The sequence below is a fragment of the Papio anubis genome, chromosome 10, assembly GCF_008728515.1.
Source record: "Papio anubis isolate 15944 chromosome 10, Panubis1.0, whole genome shotgun sequence".
NCBI lineage: Eukaryota > Metazoa > Chordata > Mammalia > Primates > Cercopithecidae > Papio > Papio anubis.
Window position 1 is genome coordinate 35,397,990 of NC_044985.1, and position 25,602 is coordinate 35,423,591.

At 41.1% G+C, this 25,602-nt stretch overlaps 1 protein-coding gene across 30 annotated transcripts in view; it reads right to left on the reverse strand.

Annotated features, from left to right (window-relative positions):
- Positions 1–25,602, reverse strand: part of NEB (nebulin) — a 222,186-nt gene that overhangs the window by 53,985 nt on the left and 142,599 nt on the right. For all 30 annotated transcript variants that reach the window (XM_021923612.2, XM_021923611.2, XM_021923610.2 and 27 more), the window contains 23 exons: positions 25,403–25,507; positions 24,943–25,047; positions 23,720–23,827; positions 23,503–23,616; positions 22,563–22,760; positions 22,059–22,163; positions 21,269–21,373; positions 21,065–21,169; positions 20,657–20,764; positions 15,057–15,170; positions 13,938–14,135; positions 13,509–13,613; positions 12,780–12,884; positions 11,845–11,952; positions 9,365–9,469; positions 8,431–8,538; positions 7,758–7,862; positions 7,555–7,659; positions 6,475–6,573; positions 6,009–6,119; positions 1,552–1,656; positions 815–919; positions 466–570 (listed from right to left, as the gene is read on the reverse strand). In XM_021923612.2, the coding sequence (XP_021779304.2) occupies positions 466–570; positions 815–919; positions 1,552–1,656; positions 6,009–6,119; positions 6,475–6,573; positions 7,555–7,659; positions 7,758–7,862; positions 8,431–8,538; positions 9,365–9,469; positions 11,845–11,952; positions 12,780–12,884; positions 13,509–13,613; positions 13,938–14,135; positions 15,057–15,170; positions 20,657–20,764; positions 21,065–21,169; positions 21,269–21,373; positions 22,059–22,163; positions 22,563–22,760; positions 23,503–23,616; positions 23,720–23,827; positions 24,943–25,047; positions 25,403–25,507 (2,631 nt within the window). The remainder of the gene's footprint in view (positions 1–465; positions 571–814; positions 920–1,551; positions 1,657–6,008; positions 6,120–6,474; positions 6,574–7,554; positions 7,660–7,757; positions 7,863–8,430; positions 8,539–9,364; positions 9,470–11,844; positions 11,953–12,779; positions 12,885–13,508; positions 13,614–13,937; positions 14,136–15,056; positions 15,171–20,656; positions 20,765–21,064; positions 21,170–21,268; positions 21,374–22,058; positions 22,164–22,562; positions 22,761–23,502; positions 23,617–23,719; positions 23,828–24,942; positions 25,048–25,402; positions 25,508–25,602) is intronic.

The window sequence follows — 25,602 nt, forward strand, 5'->3', positions numbered from 1 at the left end:
TACATTATCTTGTTTGGTTTTACTTAATTATCACAATTTTCATTGTCATTCCACATATATGAAAAGAGACTCGGAAAAATTAGACAAATGATATAGAATCGTACAGCAGGCAAGTAATAGCATCAGGATTTGAATCCATGTCTGGCTGACTCCAAGACCATAATTTTATGGATAAGTAAATTAACTGTCAAGTATCCCCAGAAAATGCTACTGAAGAATTACAAGAAAGGGTCATATTTTTACTCAGGAGAGAATTGAGAAGAATAGGCTTCTGGTATCTCTCAGCTATTTTGCCTGACTGGTATTCTTTGGGCCATTTTTTTTTTTCCTCCTTAAAAAAAAGTGTGTTTTTTTCCTGGGCCATGACTTAGAACTATGAATATGGCTGAAATATGTTATGTTTCTTAGGTACTTCAACCTCAGCTCTCCTTATCACAACAGAAGAAAAAAGGAAAGGATGCATACATCACTGGCATTCCAGTAAGCCCTCTTGGCTCTGATGAGGATTGGCGTGTCTGGAACTGGAGTGTACTTGTCCTTCATCTTTTCATATTGAATCTTGTACTTTTTCTGAGAAATAAATACAGAAGAGAGAGACAAGTTTAAATGTCTTCCCAATTCCCAACCAAGCCACAGGTCTTGTGGAGGGGCACAATGTGTTACACACTTTAAGAGAATAGCTCTGCCTTTTGTGTTTTGATGATGCTGAGCACTATTTATAGTAATGAACTCTCTGATCAGAGGTAGCAGGGGAAGGTTTTAACAAAGTATTTTTCCTTTTACCCAGTGCCTCAGTGCTGAATTCCTATCTTACCTCGCTGACCATGTCCTTCACGTCTTTAGCGTGCTTCAAGGCTGTGGTCTGGTTTCCAGCGTGATGATGGGGTCTCTCTTTGGTGGCAAGTTCAACATACAGATACTGAATAAGAGAAGAAAGTGAGGTGTCATAGAGATAAAGCATTTAGTATTTAGCATTCAGTCCACTTCATTCATTTCTAACCATTCAGCAGGAAGGTGGTATCTGCTTACTGTCCTGATGTTTGTTTGCTTGTTTTTTTGTTATATGTGCTTCTGTTCATTTGTTTCTATCTCATATTTGAAAACACATATACATACTCCAGTTATCTAATATGCCTACTGCTGAGTATGATCCAAGCAAAGCCATGTGATAAAGAATGCTAACAGAAGAGTGAGAGGATTCTGATAGACCCCTCAACATATTTTCCCCTCATTTTTGCTTGAATGCATGAAATATAGCTTCATTTGTCTGTGGATAACAGGAAGATCCTACAGAATGATCAAGCAATTATTTTCATTAGTTTGGGTCCACAGACTTCACAAGTTTTATAACACTTAGGAAAGAAGATATGGCATCTCTTGCCTGAGTAAAACACAACCATAATGATCACGGCCTCAAAGAGAACTGCTTCTCCAAGTGCAGTGTTAATGGGCATGAGGTTGCAGCCAGGACAACCAAGTGTGTGAGTCTGCCACTGGCCAGGTGACCCCCTGTGATGCCTGAGTGGCAGGTTTATGAACATCTGAGCTTACCTGACTCTGAAGCTTCTGCCCTCGCTTGGCTCTTAAAAGATCAGGAGTATCAGGAACTGAAGTAAAGATTGACTTCTGCTTCTTGCCTGCAGCTCTGTAGACCAGCTAGACATAAACCAAGTCATCACCATCATTTCTGTTTCATGGGCATGTTATGTTCTCTGCAGATGCCTTTACTGCTTTTACATAGAAAAGGTAGGAGCCCTCCCACTGCAATGATTGCAGTTTCTTCCCAATAAACCAACCTTTTATTTACCTCCTGCACCCTCCTTTTCTCTTTTCCCCTGTGTCAAAACAAGAGACATTCTCTAGCCTGTCCAAAATTCAAGCCTCCTGCTGTGTTCTTGGTCCCACTTGCAGTTGTCCCTTCTAGTACACTATTCCAGCAATTGTCCCCTTCTCCTCTGTATCTTCCATCCTTCTTGTTTTCCCAACCCTGTCTTCACCTGCAAACAGACTCAAGACCTCCCGTCATTAATTAAGCCTTTTCTAGCCTCTAGCCAATGGCCTTCATTCTTCTTTTCTCAGCCAAGTTGCCTGTGTTTCTTCTTTGCCTCTCTCTTTTGATTAATTTCTCAAGACCATAGTTTGGCTCCCACCTACTCACACCAATGAAGTCACACTCATTGAGACTACCAAGAACTTCATGATTGCCACGAACACTTCTCTGTAGCAACTGAAGCTGCTCAGTGTTTCATTCCTGAAAACTCTTTTCTCTGGCTTCCATTCCACCATTCTTCCCTAGGTGGCCTCCTGTCTTTTAGGCCTCCTCATCAGCCTCCCTCTGTGGTTCTGCTCTCATGCAAAGGCTGCTGTTAGCTGGGGTGAAAGACTGGCCCCTTTCACCCAAGACATTCTCCTGGGGTGATCTCATCTGTACCTGTGATCTCAAACATCACTTTGAGATTGATGACTTCCAAATCTACATATCCAGTGTCTTTCCTGAGCTCCAGACCCAAGTTTTCTGCAACTTTCTGAATTTGGGTGATTTACCATGTTCAATGTATAATTCTTTATATTGCCTCTATCTCTATCTCAAATTGCTTCTCCTGTTTTCTCTGTTTTGCTAAATGACTCGTTGATATCCCAGTTACTCAGGCCAGAAACTGCGGGGAGTCATCCTAGGCTCCTCCCTTATTCCTACATCAAAATGGTCATGAATTCTGGGCTCCTCACTTTGTGATATTCTGAAATCTGATTCTTTGCCAACACCACTGCTCCAGTTCAGCCTTCCATCTTATTTTCTACATGTCGAAACCACCTGCTCAGCTCCTTTATTGGACCACTCCACATGATTCACCCATCTTTCAAAAGTCTGAGACACATAATTTTTTAATGCTCAAATCTATTCTTCATAGAAATAATTCTTCAATGATTTTTCATAAGGTCCAAGGGCATTTACATAACACCTACAAGTCTTTATAACCTGGCTTCAACCCATATTTCTGTAATAGCTTCATTTCCCAGTGTCCTGCCACACCCCTATGTGCTATGTAAACTACTCCCAGTTACAAGAACTTATTATGGCTGCTTTCACAGACTGTCCTTCCTGCCTTGAATGTTCTTCTCCCTCTTATTTGCCTGGAAAACTCCAAGAGTCCATGCTGTCTTGACTATTCCTATATAAGACCATTTATCACACTGATGCCTGTTTCTTCTCCAAGACTAGGGCACAGCAGTTCAGTGGTACGATCCTTTCATCAACTAGAGCTCAGACAAAGGGCCTAAAAAATAATAGTTCCCTAATAAGTGTTGAAGGAATTTAATATAATGAGGCAAATGAGAAAGAACAAATGGAAACCAAATAAATTCTAATCATGGATATAAATACCAGTTAAACAGATAAAATGTAAGAAATACACATACACACACACACACACATCAATTTCTTTAAATCTGAATTATATACCACTGCAAGTTAAAACAAAGTGTAACTCGTGTGTTTGGGGCTGTTTTTTTCATGTTACTATTGAGAGGAAAGAGATAAACTAAATGAAAACTTAATGTTTCTTACAAGCTAAATTTTGAGTAAAGTAAATCAACAACTCATATAATTTTATGGTTAAAATGAGCTCAAATAATCATTTAGTCCAATTCTTCAGTTTAGGAAATTAGGGTGCTAAAGTTGTGAATTACATAAGGTCATATAGCTAACTGGAAGTAAATCTGGGACTAAAACCCAATTCTCCCAAGCCATTTTTTCTTATTTTTAAATTTTATTTATGTATTTATTTTTAGAGACAGGGTCTCACTATATTGCCCAGGCTGGCCTCAAACTCCTGCACTGCAGCTCTGGTCTCAGCCTCCCAAGTAGCTAGGACAATAGGTATGTACCACTGTGCTTGGCTTCTATGCCATTTCTAGAATTATACATTTCTCTGCATATTTTATTTCCCCTGTACTTAGGTATGCATCGCTTATGCTTCTTGGGACAACATGCCTGCTTCCTAGTACTATAAATGTGTATATGTCAATCTATACAATTGAAAGACAACTCAAAAATCAGTAACTTCTTGTGGCCATCACACTTTTTACTAACTCAATGTTTTCTAAACTTTCCTGATATTAACTCCCACCACGGTTCTTATTAAAAACGGATTCGTAGGCTCTCTCCCAACCCTTCTGAATTCAGGGGAGTGGCTTGGATCAGTATTTTATCAAGTCTGGGTCATTCTTATGGAGAGGCAAATGTGGTGCAAACTGCTCTACTGAAAAATATCCATTCTTCTTTCTCAGTGCTGATGCGCAATTTGCACAAAATCCCCCTGGGAATTGAGAAGAGGAGAAACTAAAGCTTTAGATAATTCTGAACCCAGAAAGCCAAAAAAAGTAAAGGTATTTCAGAGTTATCTTTACTCTGAAGCACTGTAAGTTACCATTTTATTATGATTATGATTATAAATCATAATCATAATCATATAGGAGAGATGTGGTGCAGTGGTTTTCAACACAGGTTGCATATTATTAAACAGAATCTCTGTAGAGCATCTAAAAGTATACAGATGCCCAGACACAGAGAATCAGAGTCTGCTGTGGAACTAGGGGTCAGGGCCCTCTCTGGGTGGTTTTTAAATATTTTACAGGTGATTCTTATACTGAGCCAGAGTGGAAAAGCACAACTTTACTTGGATAAAAATAACATAAGCATTCCAGTCTGAGTGCGAGCACTGGCTGAAATAACACAGTGAAGCTTTTAGGAAAGCAAATGGGCTCAATGTTGCATTTGCAAAAGCTGAAGATTTAGTCATCCTCTGTCTCTGGCTCACTGAGTATAGGAAGCTGCATATCCCCTCCACTGAGGGTGACATTTGGTATTTCAGGGCATCGCTAAGAGCATAAGATTCCTAATCAGCAGCCATCAGAGCTACTGAGAAGGATGAAATGGCCTGGAAGCCAATGCTCAGCTGGGTGAAGCCACAATACAGAATGGTGAATGCACAAACTGTTGAATGGAGCTACAATACCAGAGTGACAGTAGAATGAGAATGGTCAACTGACCTATAAGAAGAGCAACCATTTACACATGTGAAATGCCCTTTGGCAAACATGCACATCTGTTATGGCCAGGGCACTATGGGACACACATAAATAACATGGGGTCCAATCATCAAGGAACCAACACTCTAGGTGAGAGAATCAGATCTATTCACAAATAACTGCAATATATCAGGAGCCTCAATGCCAAATGAACATGAAACTAAGTAGTCTGTTTTTTACTGAGTGGGCAGCAGAGCAGGGAGCCATTGAAGACTTCTCCCATGGCACTGCCATGTTCAGGGCTCCTGATAGCAGGAATTAAAGAAAATTTTGAAATAAGTTAAGTTTAGAGACAACAAAAATAATAAGTAAGAAGGCCTTTCTAGGCCAGGCGTGGTGGTTCATGCCTGTAATTCTAGCACTTTAGAAGGCCAAGGCGGGTGGATCACCTGAGGCCGGGAGTCTGAGACCATCCTGGCCAACATGAAGAAACCCCATCTCTACTAAAAGCACAAAATTAGTCAGGCGTGGCGGTGCATGCCTGTAATTCCAGCTACTCTGGAGACTGAGGCAGGAAAACTGCATGAACCTAGGAGACGGAGGTTGCAGTGAGCTGAGATCACACCATTGCACTTCAGCCTGGGCAACAAAAGCGAAACTCCATCTCAAAAACAAGAAAAGAAAAAAGAAGGTCTTTCTAATCTATAAAATCACACAAAACCCCTCATCAGCCCTAGACATAGGAAGAGCAAGTATGAATATGCTTATCTTACCAAAAGGGTGCAAAATAAGTAAACTGAGGTAAAGTGCAGCTGGTTGACTTGCTTGACATAGTAGCCATTCCACAGTGAAGAGGGGAAATATTTTACCTGCCACAGTTGCCTGAACAGCGATCACTAGAGGAACTAAGAACCTTGTGGAGTAATTCAGTTTGTACTGGTCAATTTGGTTGACTTTAGTGACAAGTAAAGGGTCCTTACCTCACTCAGATGTGTCTTCAGTTCTTGCACTTTTCTGTATTCTGGAGTGTCAAGCACCACTTTGTATTTGTCTCGCATCTTCCTTGCCTTATCAGTGTACAGGTAATTAGACTTTAAAAAAAAAAAAAAAAAAAGAGAGAGAAATACAAGTTGATTAATCACTTCTGGGATTCATGTCATGTTGTCTTTCAAATGGCTGGCATGTGTAAGCTGAGCAGGGCTTTCATGTGTCCTGGATGTCTTCCCAGGCAGAAGCAAAAGCAATTGTCATTTAAGGAAGCTCAGCACCTTCCACAGGAGGCACAGATCACATTAAGCAGGTGATAACCGGCTCAAGTGAGTTAATGGTAAATTTCCCCTTAAAAGTAGCTGCAGGCTAAGATCCCTTCTGCCTAGCCCTGGAGGCTGGTGATGGGGGCATCCAGCTGTGCAGGGGTAATTATGCGTTGTGATGATGTGCACTCACCCAGAGCTTCCGCAGGTGCCGGGAGCGGACCATGTCAGGAGTGTCATACAGGAAGCAGCCAAATCCCTTCAGGACCTGCAAGTCCTCTTTGTATTTAATCTGAGAGGCAAACACAGATATACAGCTGGTCATAAGCAAATGTAAATCAGGAAACACAAAAGATGGAGTAGCAACACTTCTTCATTACTGTATCTTTCGTTTTGGTTCATCTACTTTTTTTTTTTTTTGAGATAGAGTTTCATTCTTGTTGCACAGGCTGGAGTGCAATGCCAAGATCTTGGCTCACTGCAACCTCCGCCTCCCAGGTTCAAGCAATTCTCTTGCCTCAGCCTCCCTAGTAGCTGGGATTACAGATGTACATCATCATGCCCGGCTAATTTTTGTATTTGCAGTAGAGACGGGGTTTCACCATGTTGGCCAGGCTGGTCTTGAACTCCTGACCTCAGGTGATCTGCCCACCTCAACCTCCCAAAGTGCTGGGATTACGGGCATGAGCCACCATGCCTGGCTGGTTCATCTACCTTGTACTCTTAGTTTACTTGCACCCAAATAAGTCATGGGTTTTTTCATTTAAGTCTCTAGCCCTGAGGTGAGGAGAGAACACTGCTATTATTTTATTACTGTAATATTGATTGGAGAAAAGAACAGATTGAATGGATTGATCTTTTAGGAGGAGAGAACATACAAGGAGAATGAAAAAAGTGGCAGCAAGAAGTTGCTAACGGGGTCAGAGTAGGGATGAGTGAGAGGAAAATACTCAACATGACCTGGGACTGAGGCCACATAGGGAGTTAGGGAGTGAGGAGTTGGCATGATTCCGTGTTGAATGTAGAATGGTGGTCACTGAGTGATCAAGAGTAATGGCAATTCTGTCTTCCGCAAGTGGTCCTCTTACTACTGTTTCCATAGCTGGAGAATTGTGGCATCCTCCTCCTACATTGTCTTACCTCCAACTTGTACTCTTTGTTTAGAAGTGATTATCAGAAAACGCTGTTCCAAGACCACTGGTTGTTTTAACTGCTGAAAGCAAGCCTGCCTCTTGTTAAGACTACTCCAGAAAGACCCCTACAAGATGCTTACATCACTGGTAATGTCTCCTACGTAGCGGCAATGGATCACTTGGGGTGTGTATGGCAGAGAGATCATGTGGCCCTGCATCTTGAAGAAGTCTGATTTGTAGATCAACTAAAGAAAAAAAATACCCAAAAACACATGCATTAGAGACCGAATGATTGACATTCATCCCTGTCTCTACTCCCTGTCTTTCCTAAGAAAATACCCACCTCACTGACAGCCTCTTGTGTCTTCTTGACTTGGCGGATCTCAGGGGTATCGGGAGTTGTACCACAAACTGAAAGACAAGATCCATACAATTCCCGATACAGTCTCTACATTGGAGGAAATATCATTACAGGTATTTAGTAAGGGATGACGAGAGCATCTACTGACTAATCAAGAATAAAATATTTTAATAAGGAAGAGGGGAGGAAATATCAAGGATACAGAAAATGATTGAGATTAGGAAAAAAGGAGAAAATGAGAGTTATTTCATTTCGGTGAAGAATTCTGAGCACAAAGCCTTCCACTTTCTATCAGACGGCTGCATAGTAGGATCAGATATGCAAACCAATAGTTGGTGTAGAAAACCAGCATCATGAGTCAGATTAAAGTGCAACCTTATTAAAGATTTTTGAATATAAATGTCAAAAGAAGAAATTATTTCTTTAGAAAAGTTTTGCATCATAATCTATGGAGCTGAGTCTCTCCAAGGCATTACCAGATACAAAAAAAACACTGCCAAGAAATATCAGTATCAAAATGTGACAATAAGGACCTTTTTCGTTTTTGCTGGTATGTAGGTTTACAACTGAAATACAGTTAATTCTTAATGCATTTCAAACAAAGCCATGGCTATTAAAACTCAGTATGTCTCTTGGAGAATCAGCATTCAGGTACCTCGCTGGTAACATTGTTGACTCTCCGGACGTGCACAAATGGAACATCTTTGGGACCAAGTGTATACCCATATGCCTTGGTGTGTTCATAGGCTTCTTTGTACTTGAACTGCAAAAGCAAAGTTGGAATGAGATCAGTGATGGGTAAACAAGAAGCGACATTACATTTCCGCAAATAGAAAAGAGATGTCATCTTTATTTGAAAAATTGCTCTTTTTAAGGATTCAGTATGAGGAAAAGTCATTGACAAAAGTTCAATATTAATCCAAGCCTTGAAAATCATGTCTTGTAAAATAAAACCAGGCCCAGAAAAGAATAAAATTCGACCTCGCCTAGGTGAAATCTGTTTGTAGGGAGGTGTGCAAAATGCCAAAGAAAATCTATATTTTTAGCCCCAATGTGGCTAGAAAATTAGAAAATACAATTAGGTGTTAGATTATTAAATCTATCATATCTATATATATATAGATATAGATATACACACATACACACACACATATATATATAATATACTTCCAAAGATGTTATATCTTCTGCAGTGAAACATAGCAGAAGGAAGACAATACTATCACCACACCTCAGTAGTGCATGTGTGAAGTTGCATTTCCAGTAAATGGCTTGGGATAATTCAGGGTGCATCTGTGCAAATTAAGGCCAGCAGAAGTAGAGGCATCATGACAGCCATGGGCCCTCAGCCAAGGCTCCCACGAACATCCTGTTCTAACCCACAGGGCTACCCAGGCACTGCTGAATTGCAGAAGTGGTCAATTCCACAGCACCCCTCAAAAATGTGCTGTCTCTCCTCTCCAGCTCCCATCATTCTATCAGGTTGAACCTTTAGGGTGTGACTGGAGGATTAGGACAGGCTATTAATTAATATGAGTCTCCTGCCACCCCACCTTCAGACCCATCTCAATGAGGAGGAGACTACTCACATAACTGCTCATGTAACGGGTGTCCTTGATGTGTTTGAAGTGAGGAGTGTCACCTGGAAGTCTATATCCAGTGGGCAGGGTGCGCAGGCTGGTTTTGTATAGATTCTGCCGGAATGAGGAAGAGCAGGTTAAATGACATCTGGCATCAAGTAACTGATTTGAGCTTAACAAATCACATATCGCTCATGTTAGGTTTTTGACTAGATACTTAATATACTTATGCTCACTGAATTGATTTCAGGAAAGAATTAAATACATTCTAAGAGTCATAAAATGAGTCAGATTACTCTTCACTTATTGTTTTGGAAAAATAGAACAATGAGTGAAATGGTTTATTGAAAGTAGTTCCTGGCCAGGTGTGGTAGCTGACATCTGTAATCCCAACACTTTGGGAGGCCAAGGCAGGAGGATTGCTTAAGGTCAGGAGTTGAGACCAGTCTGGACAACATAGCAAGATCTCACCTCTCCAAAAAATTAAAAAATTAGCCAGGCATGGTGGCGTGTACCTGTAGTCCCAGCTACTTAAGAAGCTAAGGTGAGAGGATCACTTGAGCCCAGGAGTTTGAGATTGCAGTGAGCTGTGATTGCACCATTGCACTCCAGCCTGGGAGACAGAGGAGACCCTGTCTCCAAAAAATAAAAATAAAATAAATAAATAAATAAAAAAGTAACTCCTCTATGCTTCTGAACATATGCCCAGTTGGCTGTATGGCATCTAGCAAGAATTTGGGAAATGCAGAGAAGACAGGTAACCAAGTGTCACCTCTGCCATTACTCCGTCCTCAGGTGATGATGATATGCAAGCCATCACCAAGATATAGCCAGGCACATGTTTGTATTACCCTCTCCTGCCTCCTCCAAACACAGTATGTTGACATCAGGCTGTGAAGAGGTCAGGATGCACATATTCATGGTAGAAAGGGAGGACAGGGAGGAGTGTCTGTCTGTGACCTTAAATACTCTGTCTCTTGGAGTTTAGGATTAAGAATTACATTTAAGGCCGGGCGCAGTGGCTCAAGCCTGTAATCCCAGCACTTTGGGAGGCCGGATCATGAGGTCAGGAGATCGAGACCATCCTGGCTAACACGGTGAAACCCCATCTCTACTAAAAAATACAAAAAAAACTAGCCGGGCGAGGTGGCAGGCGCCTGTAGTCCCAGCTACTCAGGAGGCTGAGGCAGGAGAATGGTGTAAACCTGGGAGGCGGAGCTTGCAGTGAGACAAAACCCGACCACCACAACCCAACCCAGGAAAAAAACAGAAACACCCAAAAAAAAAAAAAAAAAAAAAAAAAAAAGAATTACATTTAAAATATGAAAAACCAAATTATTTTTATTTTCTAGACAGGGTCTCACACTGTCACCCAGGCTGTAGTGCAGTGGCACCATCACAGCTCACTGCATCCTTGACCTCCCTGGGCTCAGGTAATCTTTTCACCTCAACTTTCCAAGTAGCTGGGATCACAGATGCATGCCACTCTAATTTATTTTTGGGATAAATAATTTATTTTGGATTTATCCCAAATAAATAAAATAATTTATTTTGGGCCTCTCAAAGTAGCTGGGATCACAGATGCATACCTGGCTAATTTATTTATTTTTGTATTTTTATATAGACGGGGTTTCACCATGTTGCTCAGGCTGGTCTCCAACTCCAGGCTCAAGCTATCCGCCTGCCGTGACCTCCTAAAGTGCTGGGATTACAGGCATGAGCCACTATGCCGGGCCACAATTATTATTATTTTTATTATTATTATTTGAAATGGAGTTTTGCTCTTGTTGCCCAGGCTGGAGTGCAATGGCACGATCTCGGCTCACTGCAACCTCCGCCTCCGGGGTTCAAGCGATTCTCCTGCCTCAGCCTCCCAAGTAGCTGGGATTACAGTCATGAACTACCATGCCTGGCTAATTTTTTGTACTTTTAGTAGAGATGGGGTTTCACCATGTTGGCCAGGCTGGTCTCGAACTCCTGACCTCAGGTGATCTGCCCACCTCAGCCTCCCAAATTGCTGGGATTACAGGCGTAAGCCACTGCACCTGGCCCAAAATTATTTTTAATATTCAAGATGAGAAATAGCATGAAAAGTTGAGACCAAATCAGCACCACTGGGTAACATAGAATAGGCAGGTTAAATATGCAGGTGGGATCCAGGTTCTTTCTCTTCTGAATTCCAGCCACAATTTCTAGTTCCTCTTTTATTGAGGTTAAAGGCCTTGTCTCTGTCATCTTGATTTTCAGCTTTTTGAAAGCAGGGAAGGTATATTGGCTTTCTTCTTTGTAACCTGTAAATATTGCTAAAACATGCCCATTTATGGTAGTTTGATTGCTCCATAGGGGGATCCTGGCAGCTAGGAGGGAAGACAGATTATGCTCTGTGTTTTTGTTTTTTCACCTCATGTGAATGGAACAGCATTTATACAAGGTAAGGTGAGCTGATGGAATGGATTTCTGCTGGGCACTACCAAGTTCTCACTGCTTACCGAACTCTGGAGCTTGTATGCATGAAGGGCCCGGTCCAGATCCACGGTTTTGGTAGTTGGAGCCACTTTGCCTCTGACACTGTGCACATAGTCATAGTGGTAGACAGCCTGGTGCAAAAGAAGCATTGTTAGAAACAAAGAGAATGGGAACCCAGGTCCCTCTTTAAAAAAAAAATAATGGTAGCCTGCTTCCCTTTGCCTGGAGAACTCATCTGACATATTACTGTGACTTGTCCAATAGGATCAGAGCCAGGGTGTGGACACGTGATCACACTGAGACGAGATGGCCCAGGCATAAGAAGAGGAGGGGTGGGCATTTTACCACTAGAAGTTCCAAAATAATAGGTCTCAATGTTTGCACTCACTGGCAGGATTTGATATTGACTTACCGACCTGTGGAGTTAATAAAGAAAGGGCAGCTTTGTGCCTGTCCTGCCTGCTGTGAATCAGGTGTCATAGTGGGTGCTTCCTTACGTCCCCATTTTATGCATCAGAATGGGAGGCTCAGATGGATTAAGTGCTTTTCATAAGCCTTATAGATAATGTGTGGTAAAGGCGGGACTGCACTCCACAACTCTAACTCCAGAGCCTGCTTGCTGCTTATTCTACCATAATTGGCTCTAATTTATTAAATGGCCTAGACGGAAATAAACTTGCTATGACACAGGGCACAAAAAACAATGCTGGAAGCGCTAAGGCACAAAGTTACTTCATAGACTCAGATCACCTACAGCTCCGCCCAAGCAAACTGCTTGAATGCATCAGCTTTCAGGAAACAATCGCCAGCAGCATCTTCAGTGCTTTCAAACGCACCAACTCTGGTTTCCTAGTTAGAAAAGACTTGGCACTGCCTGGTCTATGGTTTTTGCCACCTCTGCTTGAGTGGTGGCCCTGCCTTTATTACTGTCCACTTAACTTCCCCAGAGAGCACTTACGTCACTTAGCTGTTTCCCACTTTTGACAGCCTGCACGTAGACTGGTGTATCTGTGACAAGCTTATAGTCATTCCTTGTTTTCAGCATGTGAGCTTTATACTTGATCTGCCGAGAGGAAGAAAACAAACCCATGTTGGACCATTCCTTATGCTTGAAACTGCTGGTTTTCATAGAGGGCTTGGTTGCTTTTAACTCATGAGATTTACATTCATCAGCACTTATTCAACAGACCAAGATGCATTTGAATTTTATAACAGTGTAACCAACACTTATATGGGGATTCTAGAGTCTTCTAGGACACTTGATAACTACTCTTCTAGGAAAGTTTAAGCTTTCTTACTGAAATCCTCATTGGAATATTTAATTTGCCTGGAAAATCCTCTCTCTACAAATAGAGCTTGTCTATAGCATTGCAAACGCTAACAAATGACACTTTCCTAAAATGGCAATTAAATGCTTGTTAATATATCCAAAATAGCCTAAAATGTAGAAAGAGAAGCCGGTGGTCCCTTCTCTATCAGAGACGATGGCGTACCCGGACTGCACTGTTTAATAAGAATGCCATATGCCTTCCCGAGAGATGGTTGCTCTGGCTCCTAGCATCTTTCTCCAGCTCAGCCACCCCCCAGAGCTGGCCTGTGACAATGTCCCTATTTTACATAACCCCCGCTTAACTCTAGACTATGGAGAGATGGAAATATACTAAAGAACAAAACAAGGCAAACTCACATCATCACGTAGATCGTAAGCATGCTTGGCATGGAGGATTTCAGGAGTGTCCCAGACGTAGCAACCAATGCCTTTCAGCCAGTTGAGGTCATCCTTGTACACAATCTAGAGGGTTTTGATAGAGAGGATCAGAAAAAAAAAATTGACCATAATAACTTAAACTCTAAAAACAGGTACATTCTAGACTCAGAAGCCTTTGTGGAATGAGGAGCAAAGGCATTATGCAAAGAGGCTCAGGGGAGCCACAGAAACATGGGTACACAGAGCCCTGCTTCCAGAGACAGCTCCGAAGTCAAGTCAGACACATGGACATATAGGGAAGAAATAGTGGAAAAAGGCTAAGGTAAAGAAATGCGTGAGTTTGCTGCTCTTCTGGGTGGGGCCGTGGGGCGGGGCCGTGGAGGGGTCCTTCTTAAGTCACAGGCTTACATCACTGATCTGATCTGTGACTTTCCTGACGTGATCATTGACTTTCAAGTCGGGGTGGCAAATCCATTCGTGGAGGTGCAGGCGGTAATCAATCTCGCTGACTTTCTTCTGAGAATCCTTGGCGGTAACCATCTCTACCATGTCGGGCACAATGTGGATTTTCATCTTGTTCTTTTCATAAACTGATCTGTACAAGCGCTGTCAAGTTAAAATCACATGCCAGTTATACAGGAAATTGTGCCAAGGCATCACGGCCATACATGAGAAGTCAGGCTAACCAACTCACAGCAAACAGTTGGGGGCAGGGTGGGGACTGGTATTTTCTGACATTTTCTATAGATTAATAGGGGAAATTAAAATAAAGCATTATAGCTGAAATAATATGTAGCTTCTTTACATGTGCACAGTCAGTGTCATATGCATTGGTAAATAGAAAATGTTCAGGCTGGGCACGATGACTCACACCTGCAATCCCAGCACTGTGGGAGACTGAGGCAGGAGGATCGCTTGAGCCCAGGAGTTTGAGACCAGAGTGGGCAACATAGCGAGATTCCAATCGCTACAAAAAATTAAAACCTTAGCTGGGTGTGGTGGTGCATGCCTGTAGACTCAGTGACTCAGGAGGCTGAGGTGGGATGATTCCCGGAGCCCGAGAGGTAGAGGCTGCAGTGAGCTGTGATTGCACCACCGCCCTCCAGCTGGGGCAACAGAGTGAGACCTGTCTTAAAAAAAAAAAAAGGCCGGGGGTAGGGGAGAGGAGAAGAAATGTTCCTATTAATAATACATGGCTATTTTACTTGACTTAAATTTGAAGTAAGGTCTTTGGAGTTACCCTCATGTGTTGCATAACAATGTTTCAATCAAAAGATTATAATGCTGTGTTTTTACTGTACCTTTTCCATGTTTAGATACACAAATACTTGCCACTGTGTCACAGTTGCCTACAGTATTCAGTACAGTAACATGCTGTACAGGTTTGTAGTCTAGGAGCAATAGGCTATCCCATCTCGGTATGTGGAAGTGCACTCTATGATGTTAGCACAACAATGGAATCACATAATGAGCGGCACGTTTCTCAGAATGTATCCTAGTCGTTAAGGGGCGCATGGCTGTACTTACATCGATGTTAAGCTTGCCAACTCGGAGGCACCGTGCTGTGTTCGGATCATCGTCAACACTTCTTGGTAACGTATAAAGAGCTTTGAACTTTTCATATTCCTCCCGATATTTGACCTGTAGAGAAAAAGTAGAAAGGAAGAAAGAGTTTTAGAGCGCAATGGATTTATATTGTTAAAACAGCCTAAGACTTAACGGGAAAACCCGACTCTGAGATCCACCCAGCGCTGGGGACACCACTTCTCTGAGCTCATTTCCCCAACTGTACAGAGAGATACAGCAGTAGCACCTGCCATGAGGTTATCATGTGGCTGAAATCAGACTGTAACAAAAGTACTTTGAAACCGTAGAGCACTATGAAATTTTAGTTGCTATTTTCAAAACTCCTATACCAATACTAGTACTTTTACTGCTACCACAAGCAATTCATTTTAAAGATTATGTAATTTAAAATATTCTCTTGTGGTAATGGCATGAGTGCAAGATTAAAACTGTGCTTAGGAATATCTTTGTTTTTAATAACCGAAAAGTCTGCTGCTAAGAAGACACAATCCTTGGATTTCAGTTTCTACAAGGCTTTCAAAAATACAGTGCAATCAACTTCTGTGGGATAACAATTAGTTCTTAAGCCATGGTGCCTATTAATTGGTGTTCCATGATTATATAAACCCAGGTTAAGACAGAGACTAAGATCCAATCTCATAGCACACAATAATAAAATAATTCTTCCACAACTCCGAGACTGGCACCTCTGTAACGAAAGGGAGATGTTTGTATCAGTATTCCAGCAATGCTCTTCATTGACTGTAGACCAGCCAACATTTCCACCAGATTTTTCCAAAACAGAAAATCAGTGTCTTACATCTAATCTATTTCTCAGCTTCAAAGATGATAGAATGTAAAGACACCCTTTTAAAAACACACACACACACACACACACAAAAAAAGCTTTTTCCTAAAATAAGGTCAGAATACTTCTTTTAAAGGATTAATTTCTCTATGTTTTACCTTGCTCCAAAACCAACTTGCCAAGAATCTTGCCTCTGTAATTTTGTTCATGACTCAAGAAAAAAGCCTCTTTTGAGCTTTTTAAATCTTATCTATAATACTTTTCTTCCAAAATGAAAAGTTTGCTCCTTTTTGCAGTCTTCCAAATAGAGTTGGGCCTGAGTAAAATCACATACCTTACTTTTTCCTCCAGGTAAAAATCAAATAATTCCATAGACTGTCTAATGAAGTTTATTTCTAAGCTGTGCATCTGTAAGTCCAGTAGAGTAGTGAAATCAATTTACTGAGTCACTAGCATTTAAATGAGTAGAACAGAATGGAAATGATCAGAGTGCACTGTCTCTAGTCTAGCAGTCACTGCTCTTCTGTGAGATATTTGTGCCAGAAGAAACTCACATAAACTTCAGGGGTGTGTATGTGTGTATGTGAACTTGAAATAAAAAATAAATTTCCCACTGTGAGCCCTGGTCAAAACATGTTTGAGAAATGCTGATTTAAAGTGTTACGTAAAATGTTCACAATTAAGAGATAAAGTCTCTAATTTTTCTGAAGGAGAACGGGGCTAAGAATTACAATAAAGGTTACAGGGAATTTTACAATTAAAGGTTTTACACAGACTTTAAACCAACAAAGATCAAAAGAGACAAAGAAGGGCATTACATAATGGAAAAGGGATCAATGAAACAAGAAGAGCTAACTATCCTAAACATATATGCACCCAACACAGGAGCACGCAGATTCATAAAACAAGTTCTTGGAGACCTACAAAGAGACTTAGACTGCAACACAACAATAGTGGGGGACTTTAACACCCCACTGTCAACACTAGACAGATCAACCAGACAGAAAATTAACAAGGATATCCAGGACTTGAACTCAGAATCTCTGGGACACATTTAAAGCAGTGTGTAGAGGAAAATTTATAGCACTAGATGCCCACAAGAGAAAGCAGGAAAGATCTAAAATTGACACCCTAACATCACAATTAAAAGAAGTAGAGAAGCAAGAGCAAACAAATCAAAAAGCTAGCAGAAGGCAAGAAATAACTTAAGATCAGAGCAGAACTGAAGGAGATTGAGACACAAAAAACCCTCCAAAAAAATGAATGAATCCAGGGGCTGTGTTTTTGAAAAGATCAACAAAATAGACCGCTAGCAAGACTAATAAAGAAAGAGAGAAGAATCAAATAGATGCAATAAAAAATGATAAAGGGGATATCACCACTGATCCCACAGAAATACAAACTACTATCAGAAAATACTATAAACACCTGTGCACAAATAAACTAGAAAATCTAGAAGAAATGGATAAATTCCTGGACACATACACCCTCCCACGACTAAACCAGGAAGAAGTTGAATCCCTAAATAGACCAATAACAGGCTCTGAAATTGAGGCAGTAATTAATAGCCTACCAACGAAAAAAAGTCCAGGACCAGATGCATTCACAGCCGCATTCTACCAGAGGTACAAAGAGGAGCTGGTACCATCCCTTCTGAAACTATTCCAAACAACAGAATAAAAGGGAATCCTCCCTAACTCATTTTATGAGGCCAGCATCATCCTGATACCAAAACCTGACAGAGACACAACAAAAACAGAAAATCTTAGGTCAATATCCCTGGTGAACATCAATGTAAAAATCCTCAAAAAAATACTGTTTTATGAAACCAAATTGAGCAGCACATCAAAAAGCTTATCTACCATGATGAAGTTGGCTTCATTCCTGGGATGCAAGCCTGGTTCAACATATGCAAATCAATAAATGTAATCTATCACATAAACAGAACCAATGACAAAAATCACATGATTATCTCAATAGATGCAGAAAAGGCATTCGTCAAAATTCAACAGCCCTTCATGCTAAAAACTCTCAATAAACTAGCTATTGATGGGACGAACCTCAAAATAATAAGAGCTATTTATAACAAACCCACAGCCAGTATCATACTGAATGGGCAAAAGCTGGAAGCATTCCCTTTGAAAACTGGCACAAGACAAGGATGCCCTCTCTCACCACTCCTATTCAACATAGTGTTGGAAATTCTGGCCAGGGCAATCAGGCAAGAGAAAGAAATAACGGGTATTCAATTAGGAAAAGAGGAAGTCAAATTGTCTCTGTTTGCGGATGACATGACTGTATATTTATGAAACCCCATCATCTCAGTCCAAAATCTCCTTAAGCTGATAAGGAACTTCAGCAAAGTCTCAGGATACAAAATCAATGTGCAAAAATCACAAGCATTCCTATACCAATAACAGACAAACAGAGAGCCAAATCACAAGTGAACTCCAATTCACAACTGCTACAAAGATAATAAAATACCTAGAAATCAAACTTACAAGGGATGTGAAGGACCTCTTCAAGGAGAACTACAAACCACTGCTCAAGGAAATAATAGAGGACACAAACAAATGGAAAAACATTCCATGCTAATGGATAGGAAGACTCAGTATCATGAAAATGGCCATGCTGCCCAAAGTAATTTATAGATTCAATGCTATCCCCATCAAGCTACCATTGACTTTTTTCACAGAATTGGAAAAAACTAAAGCTGGAGGCATTACACTATCTGACTTCAAACTGTACTACAAGGCTACAGTAATAAAAACACCATGGTACTTGTACCAAAACAGATATATAGACCAATGGAACAGAACAGAGGTCTCAGAAATAACACCACATATCTATAATCACCTGATCTTTGACAAACCTGACAAAAACAAGCAATGGGAAGAAGACTCCCTATTTAACAAATGGTGCTGGGAAAACTGGCTAGCCATGTGCAGAAAGCTGAAACTGGATCCCTTCCTTACACCTTATACAAAAATTAACTCAAGATGGATTAAAGACTTACACAAAAGACCTAACACCATAAAAACCCTAGAAGAAAACCTAGGCAATACCTTTCAGGACATAGGCATGGGCAAATACTTCATGACTAAAACACCAAAAGCAATGGCAACAAAAGCCAAAATAGACAAATGGAATCTAATTAAACTAAAGAACTTCTGCATGGCAAAAGAAACTATCATCAGAGTGAACAGGCAACCTACAGAATGGGAGAAAATTTCTGCAGTCTCTCCATCTGACAATGGGCTAATATCCAGAATCTACAAAGAACTTAAACAAATTTACAAGAAAAAAACAACCCCATGAGAAAGTGGGCGAAGGATATGAACAGACGCTTCTCAAAAGAAGACATTTGTGTGACCAACAAATATATGAAAAAATGCTCATCATCACTGGTCATTAGAGAAATGCAAATCAAAACCACAATGAGATACTATCTCACGCCAGTTAGAATAGCGATCATCACAAAGTCAGGAAACAACAGATGCTGGAGAGGATGTGGAGAAATAGGAACACTTTTACACTGTTGGTGGGACTGTAAACTAGTTCAGCCATTGGGGAAGACAGTGTGGTGATTCCTCAAGGATCTAGAACTAGAAATACCATTTGACTCAGCAATCCCATTACTGAGTATATACCCAATGGATTATAAATCATTCTACCATAAAGACATGTGCACACGTGTGTTTATTGCAGCACTCTTCACCATAGCAAAGACTTGGAACCAACCAAATGCCCATCAATGATAGAATGGATAAAGAAAATGTGGCACATATACACCATGGAATACTATGCAGCCATAAAAAAGGATGAGTTCATGTCCTTTGCAGGGACAAGGATGAAGCTTGAAACCATCATTCTCAGCAAACTAACACAAGAACAGAAAACAAAACACTGTATGTTCTCACTCATAAGTGGGGGTTGAACAGTGAGAACACATGGACACAGGGAGGGGAACATCACACACTGGGTCCTGTCAGGGAATAGGGGGTTAGGGGAGGGATAGCATTAGGAGAAATACCTAATGTAGATGATAGGTTGATGGGTGCAGCAAACCACCATGGCACATGTATACCCATGTAACAAACCTCCATGTTCTGCACATGTACCCCAGAACTTAAAGTATAAGAAACCAAAACAAAACACTCACACACAAAAAGTTTTACTCAAGAGCATTAATGGTTAGAGGACGTACGACCTTCTGCTATATTTAAACAGATCATGAGATTTAGGGTTTGTTTTACAATTATGTTTATATCTAAGAAAAGTTCTACTTAAAAAAGGAGAATTAAACATTTTTAAAATGTTTTCTATTTCATTGCTATAAAATAATTTATATTAACTGGGGATGGTATAATAACCAGTTATCATATTCACTGGTTTATTTTTGCCCTACATCCATGTAATTCTATTGAAAAAGTCTATTTTTGTAGGTTGTATTATGTCTTCAGCCCATCCTTACTTCTGGCTTTAGCAGAGATTATCATGTGCAGACAGGCAGCCTGAAAGGTCACATCCTGTCCTCCTTGCAAGTGCTTGTGATTCCCTCCAGGCAGCAGAGAGAGAGAGAGAGAGGCAGTGAGTACATAGACTCTAATGACTGAGCATTTGGAATTATTTCCTGGACATGCCCACTGGAATGCTAGGGGTACTTCTCGACAACGCATGAATCAGCCTGAAAGATTCTTGGAGTGGAGAGCAGGGGAGGGTGGGAAAGCTGTCATGTTTTTGCTCGACTTACATGGCTGGCCAGATGCTTCTGGTTCTTGGCGTGTGTCAGGGACAAGGTGCTGGAAGGCAGGATGTAGCTGGTGGCTTTCACTCTATCCCAGGCCTCCTTGTACAGGTTCTGCAGGAATTAAAGACCTTCTTGTGAATATGGGAAAATGCATCTGGTTGGCTTCTGAGTAGCAGGTTTTCCTTCTGTTTCTGTCCTTCTCACACACTCCCTACTAACTCCCAGGACTCCTTTTAAGGTGAGGCTTATTTAATTGTACCTACTAGAATTTTATGAGGTAAAGTAGGATTGAAGGTCCAGGAAACCATAGAAAAGCCTTTGGGGATAGAGTGTCCATCCCATTTATTCTCTTCCTGTCTCAGAACCGGGAAAGGTGGCTCATATATAGGAAGGGGAAAAAACTCAACTCACACTGCTGTAAAGATTCTTCAGGTTTCTGGTTCTGTCAGAATCCACTGTTTCCAGAACTGTTGTGTATTTGTCCTTAATCTGATGATAATTTTCTTTATATTTCACCTATAGACAAGCAACAATAGGTTATTTACCTCTGTTGTTCGAAAATACATAAAGACAAGAAATAGTTTGTCCCTGGAAGAGGAGTATAGGAAGACGCACCTCACTGGCATTAATGCCACTCTGAACAGCAGTCACATAGACGGGTGTGTCTGTGACCAGATTATAGTTTTGTAGATTTTCTTTACCTGCTGCTGTATATTGTAGCTGTGAAGAAAAACAAAAGTCACCACAAATGGTAACATACAGGTCTGTCATCAGTTTTAGCTGCATGTGCCAACTTAGATGTGCCTTTATTTCTGGATTTCTGCTTTAATCCTAACAAACAGGCTGGCGTTCTAGAGTCCTGCAGACTTTGTATGGCTGCCAGAATGAATAGTTTCTCTTGACCAAGACTGGGGTCGAGATTTTGGCCATTTTGTTGCCTTTTCCATGCCTATCCTCCATCCCTGACAGCAGCCCCTCACTTTCAACATTCTATTACAACTGCCCCATCAGAGCTGAACCACATGCTGAAAAGTCTTCCAGATACTGATTTTTTTCCTCCAAAACTTGTCTACCTGTAATCAAAGGATACTTCTACCTTCTACTCTCTGCAAGTTAACCTGATCAACTAAGGTACAGATGCTTGAGAGTAGTCCACTAGGAAACACCTCCCAGATAAACTTTTGTTATGAATGTGCACTGCCTTAAACCCAAGGAGAGATTCAGATTGGGAAGATCCAACCCCAGAGCGGGCCACTAGAAGAGCTTTGCTTGGGAGAGGAGGGGCTTTGGTCAGTTAGAGCCTACACTGTTACAGCAGCTTTCTCAGCCTGCCCATGAACCCACTGACACCACCATGGATTCTGATGACCCATGGAGAGCCAGTCCTTCTAGGAAGGTGGCTCACCTGACTCTGAAGGTCGTATGATTTCTTGGCCTGGAGGATTTGGGGTGTATCCCAAACGTAGCAACCAATGCCTTTCAACCAATTCAGGTCATCTTTATACACATTCTGCAAGAAAGAGAGAACAATGAAATGTGGAAGGTATTCTGAATTTACAATTGAGCATTTGATAATTTCCTGTCAGCCGCTGGCTGTACTTCTTGCTTAGAAGACATAGGGTAGGCCTCTCACCAGCTGGAAGGTCTTTACTTCCCAAGCCTAAAGAAGCTTGAGAGCAATATCAAAGTCTGAGTTTAGTGTTAAACCAATTAAATATTTAACATATGTGTCCAATGGCTTAGGGTGGATTCTTATACCAAAAAGTGGTTACTCATGCCACTTTGTGTTGAGAAGCAGCAAGATTTATGAATACAGGCACAATGGGAGCATGGCAGCCAGGGTTGGGGGGTAGCCAAGACAGAGTCATGGAAACTGTAGCTAAGTCAAGCTTCAGAAAGGACATCATACATCACTCAAGATCTCCTGGGCGTTTCGGACACGTATAACATTGGGTTCTTCCGGAAGAGACGTCCACTGGTGGAAATAGTGTCGATACTCCAGGTCACTGAGGATGTACTGGCACCTTTTAGCCAGCACGTGATTCATCATGTCATTGGGGATATGAACATTTGCTTTGGTATCCTCATAATGTTTTCTGTAGTTCAACTAACATGTTTTAAAGACAAAAATAAGAAAGGGATTTAAATGTAAATTATTCAGATCAATCTCTTTTAGATCCTTATTTCCCATTTAGATCAGTATCTCTAGAATAAACTAAGGTTAAAAAAATTATACTTTAATATAGTCTTCTTCTTTTGAAATTTCCCATCCTTTTTTTTATTTTCTTTTTTTGAGATGGTGTCCTGCTCTGTTGCCCAGACTGGATTACAATGGTGTGATCTCCACTCACTGCAACTGCTGCCTCCTGGGTTCAAACAATTCTCATGCCTCAGCATCCCAAGTAACTGGAATTACAGGCATACGCCACCATGCCCAGCTAATTTTTGTATTTTTAGTAGAGATGAGGTTTCACCATGTTGGCCAGGCCAGTCTCAAACTCCTGACCTCTGGTGATCCACCTGCCTTGGCCTCCCAAAGTGCTGGGATTACAGGCATGAGCCATTGCACCTGGCCTGAAATTTCCCATCCTTTTATAACACAGGGTAAATAGTGACCCTGATGCTTTTTCCTTTTCTTAACACAAAGCAGTCACAGTGTTTAATAGTCAGGGAGAAAGTGGCAGGGAAGAAGCACACAGCCACTAAGAGTCCACAGGCTGACTGGCAGGAAGGACTCTATGTTACTCCATTTCCCAGCTAACCTGAACCAAAGGGCAAGTTATAAATATGCAGACACGACAACACACTTACGGGGCACAAATCCCGTGTTAAAGTGGACATTTACTTACCGCACTCCTCATCTGTTGGAAATCCAGACAGTGAACCACACCAGGGAATTCACCGATCACTTTTCCAGCCAAGTAGTGACCTTTCTGCTTCTCATATGTCTCTTTGTATTTAAGCTGTAAAGTGGGTTCAACATTGAGAATCGCTGGAGTTTCCTAACCAGTCCCTTGATCCCCAGTAAAGACTCTCAAACTTAGGAGAGGAAAAGGTCATACTGACCTCACTGTTCACCAGATCGGCATGCTTGGCTCCAACAATGGGAATGTAGCGCTCATCCAGGGTGTAGCCATAGGCCTTGGTGCCCTCCCATGCCCCTTTATACAGTATCTAGAACAAAGAAATACATGGCAACAATACATTTCTTACAAAAGAAAACTTTCAACTTCTTTCAGATACCACTAAAAGAGTTGGTCAAATTAAGGTGAAACGTATGTTCAAGGCAAGGCTAAAATCTTTATCTATAGCCGTTAGTGTGTCTACCTAGAACAGGGCAGTTATTTGGTTTATTGCAAATCAAACTTACAGACTCTAGGCATTTTATTTTATTTTTTATTTTATTTTATTTTTATGTTTTTTGAGACGGAATCTTGCTGTCCCCCAGGCTGGAGTGCAGTGGCATGATCTTGGTTCACTGCAACCTCCGCCTCCTGGGTTCAAGAGATTCTCCTGTCTCAGCCTCCCGAGTAGCTGGGATTATAGGCATGCACCACCACACCTGGCTAATTTCTGTATTTTTCATAGAGACGGGGTTTCGCCATGTTGGCCAAGCTGGTCTCGAACTCCTGACCTCAGGTGATCCACCCGCCTCACCCTCCCAAAGTGCTGGGATTACAGGCGTGAGCCACCATGCCCGGCTGACTCTAGGCATTTTATAAGAGTTGACTATATCTGTGGTCCTAGTAAAAGTGACAAGAAATTTGTACACAGGGAGAGAACTGGCAAAGATTCTTTCCCAGGCCACACGTGCGCACCATCGGCCTCCTTTAAATTAACTGAATGAAATTTTGGAGAGCAAGTTTTCCTCTTGTTGGCTAGAGATGCTGATGCATGATTACTAAAGAGGGACCAGACTTTCCTCCCTTTTCTCTATTGGTAGGTGCTCAATCCTATGTGCATCCAGAGCACTTGTTAGATTATTATTCTATCAATTTAAGTCTGTTCCCTCACTTGCATGAGCTCCTGAAGGCTTGTCTCATTGAGCTTTAGCCTCTCATTGCCTCCTACAGATCCTGGCACATCACAGGAGCTCAAAAACACCAGCCGAATAAGTACTATTTGCCTTGAATACCATGCTACTTCTAATACACAAGACTAAGTGCAATGGGAAAACAAATAATAGGTTGCCTTATAAGTTCAGCAGTTGACAAAATCAGCCAAGCATATGAATGCAACAAGGGCTTCAAATTAGAAACTGAGTGGTTATTACAGGAAAGAGAACTCACAGTGCTGTAGAGTTTTCCCATGTCTCTGGAGTGGGAGATATGCGGTGTGTCTGGTGAAAACGTGTACTTGCCCTTTGCTTTATTAAATGTTTCTTTATATTTTACCTAAGGAGAGAAAACCAAATCTTTTATTACTATAAGTGTATATTACATTTTTATAAGATTACCTAGAAACATAATCAGTCCACGTTTAGAGATTAAAACTAACCAACTGGTTGAATTTTAGTCCATTTTAGCTAAAACAATAGAATAATTTGGATAGGAATATAGATACCTAAAAGTGAATACAATTTACCACCTGCTAGTGACTTTTAAGACATACCCTCCAAAGATGATCTTAGAATTTACCACCTCCCAATTTATTTTTTACAAGCAATTATCTAAAGTTAAGCTGATCCACCCAATGATACATAATTTACTCCCCAGTCTGTGCACTTCAGCCTGCACAAAGCAAACTTACATCACTTTGATTGACAGAATTAATCTTGGCTAAAACAATCTCTGGAGGATCCACCACACTTGTAAAGTTAGGATAGTTGTCAAGGGCATTTTTCTTATATTTGATCTGTAAAGAAATGGAGACAATTAAGACAGGTCCACCACCACAGGTTATCTACCTGCACATGGCAGGTAGGAGGGCAGGCATTAGGTTAGAAGGAG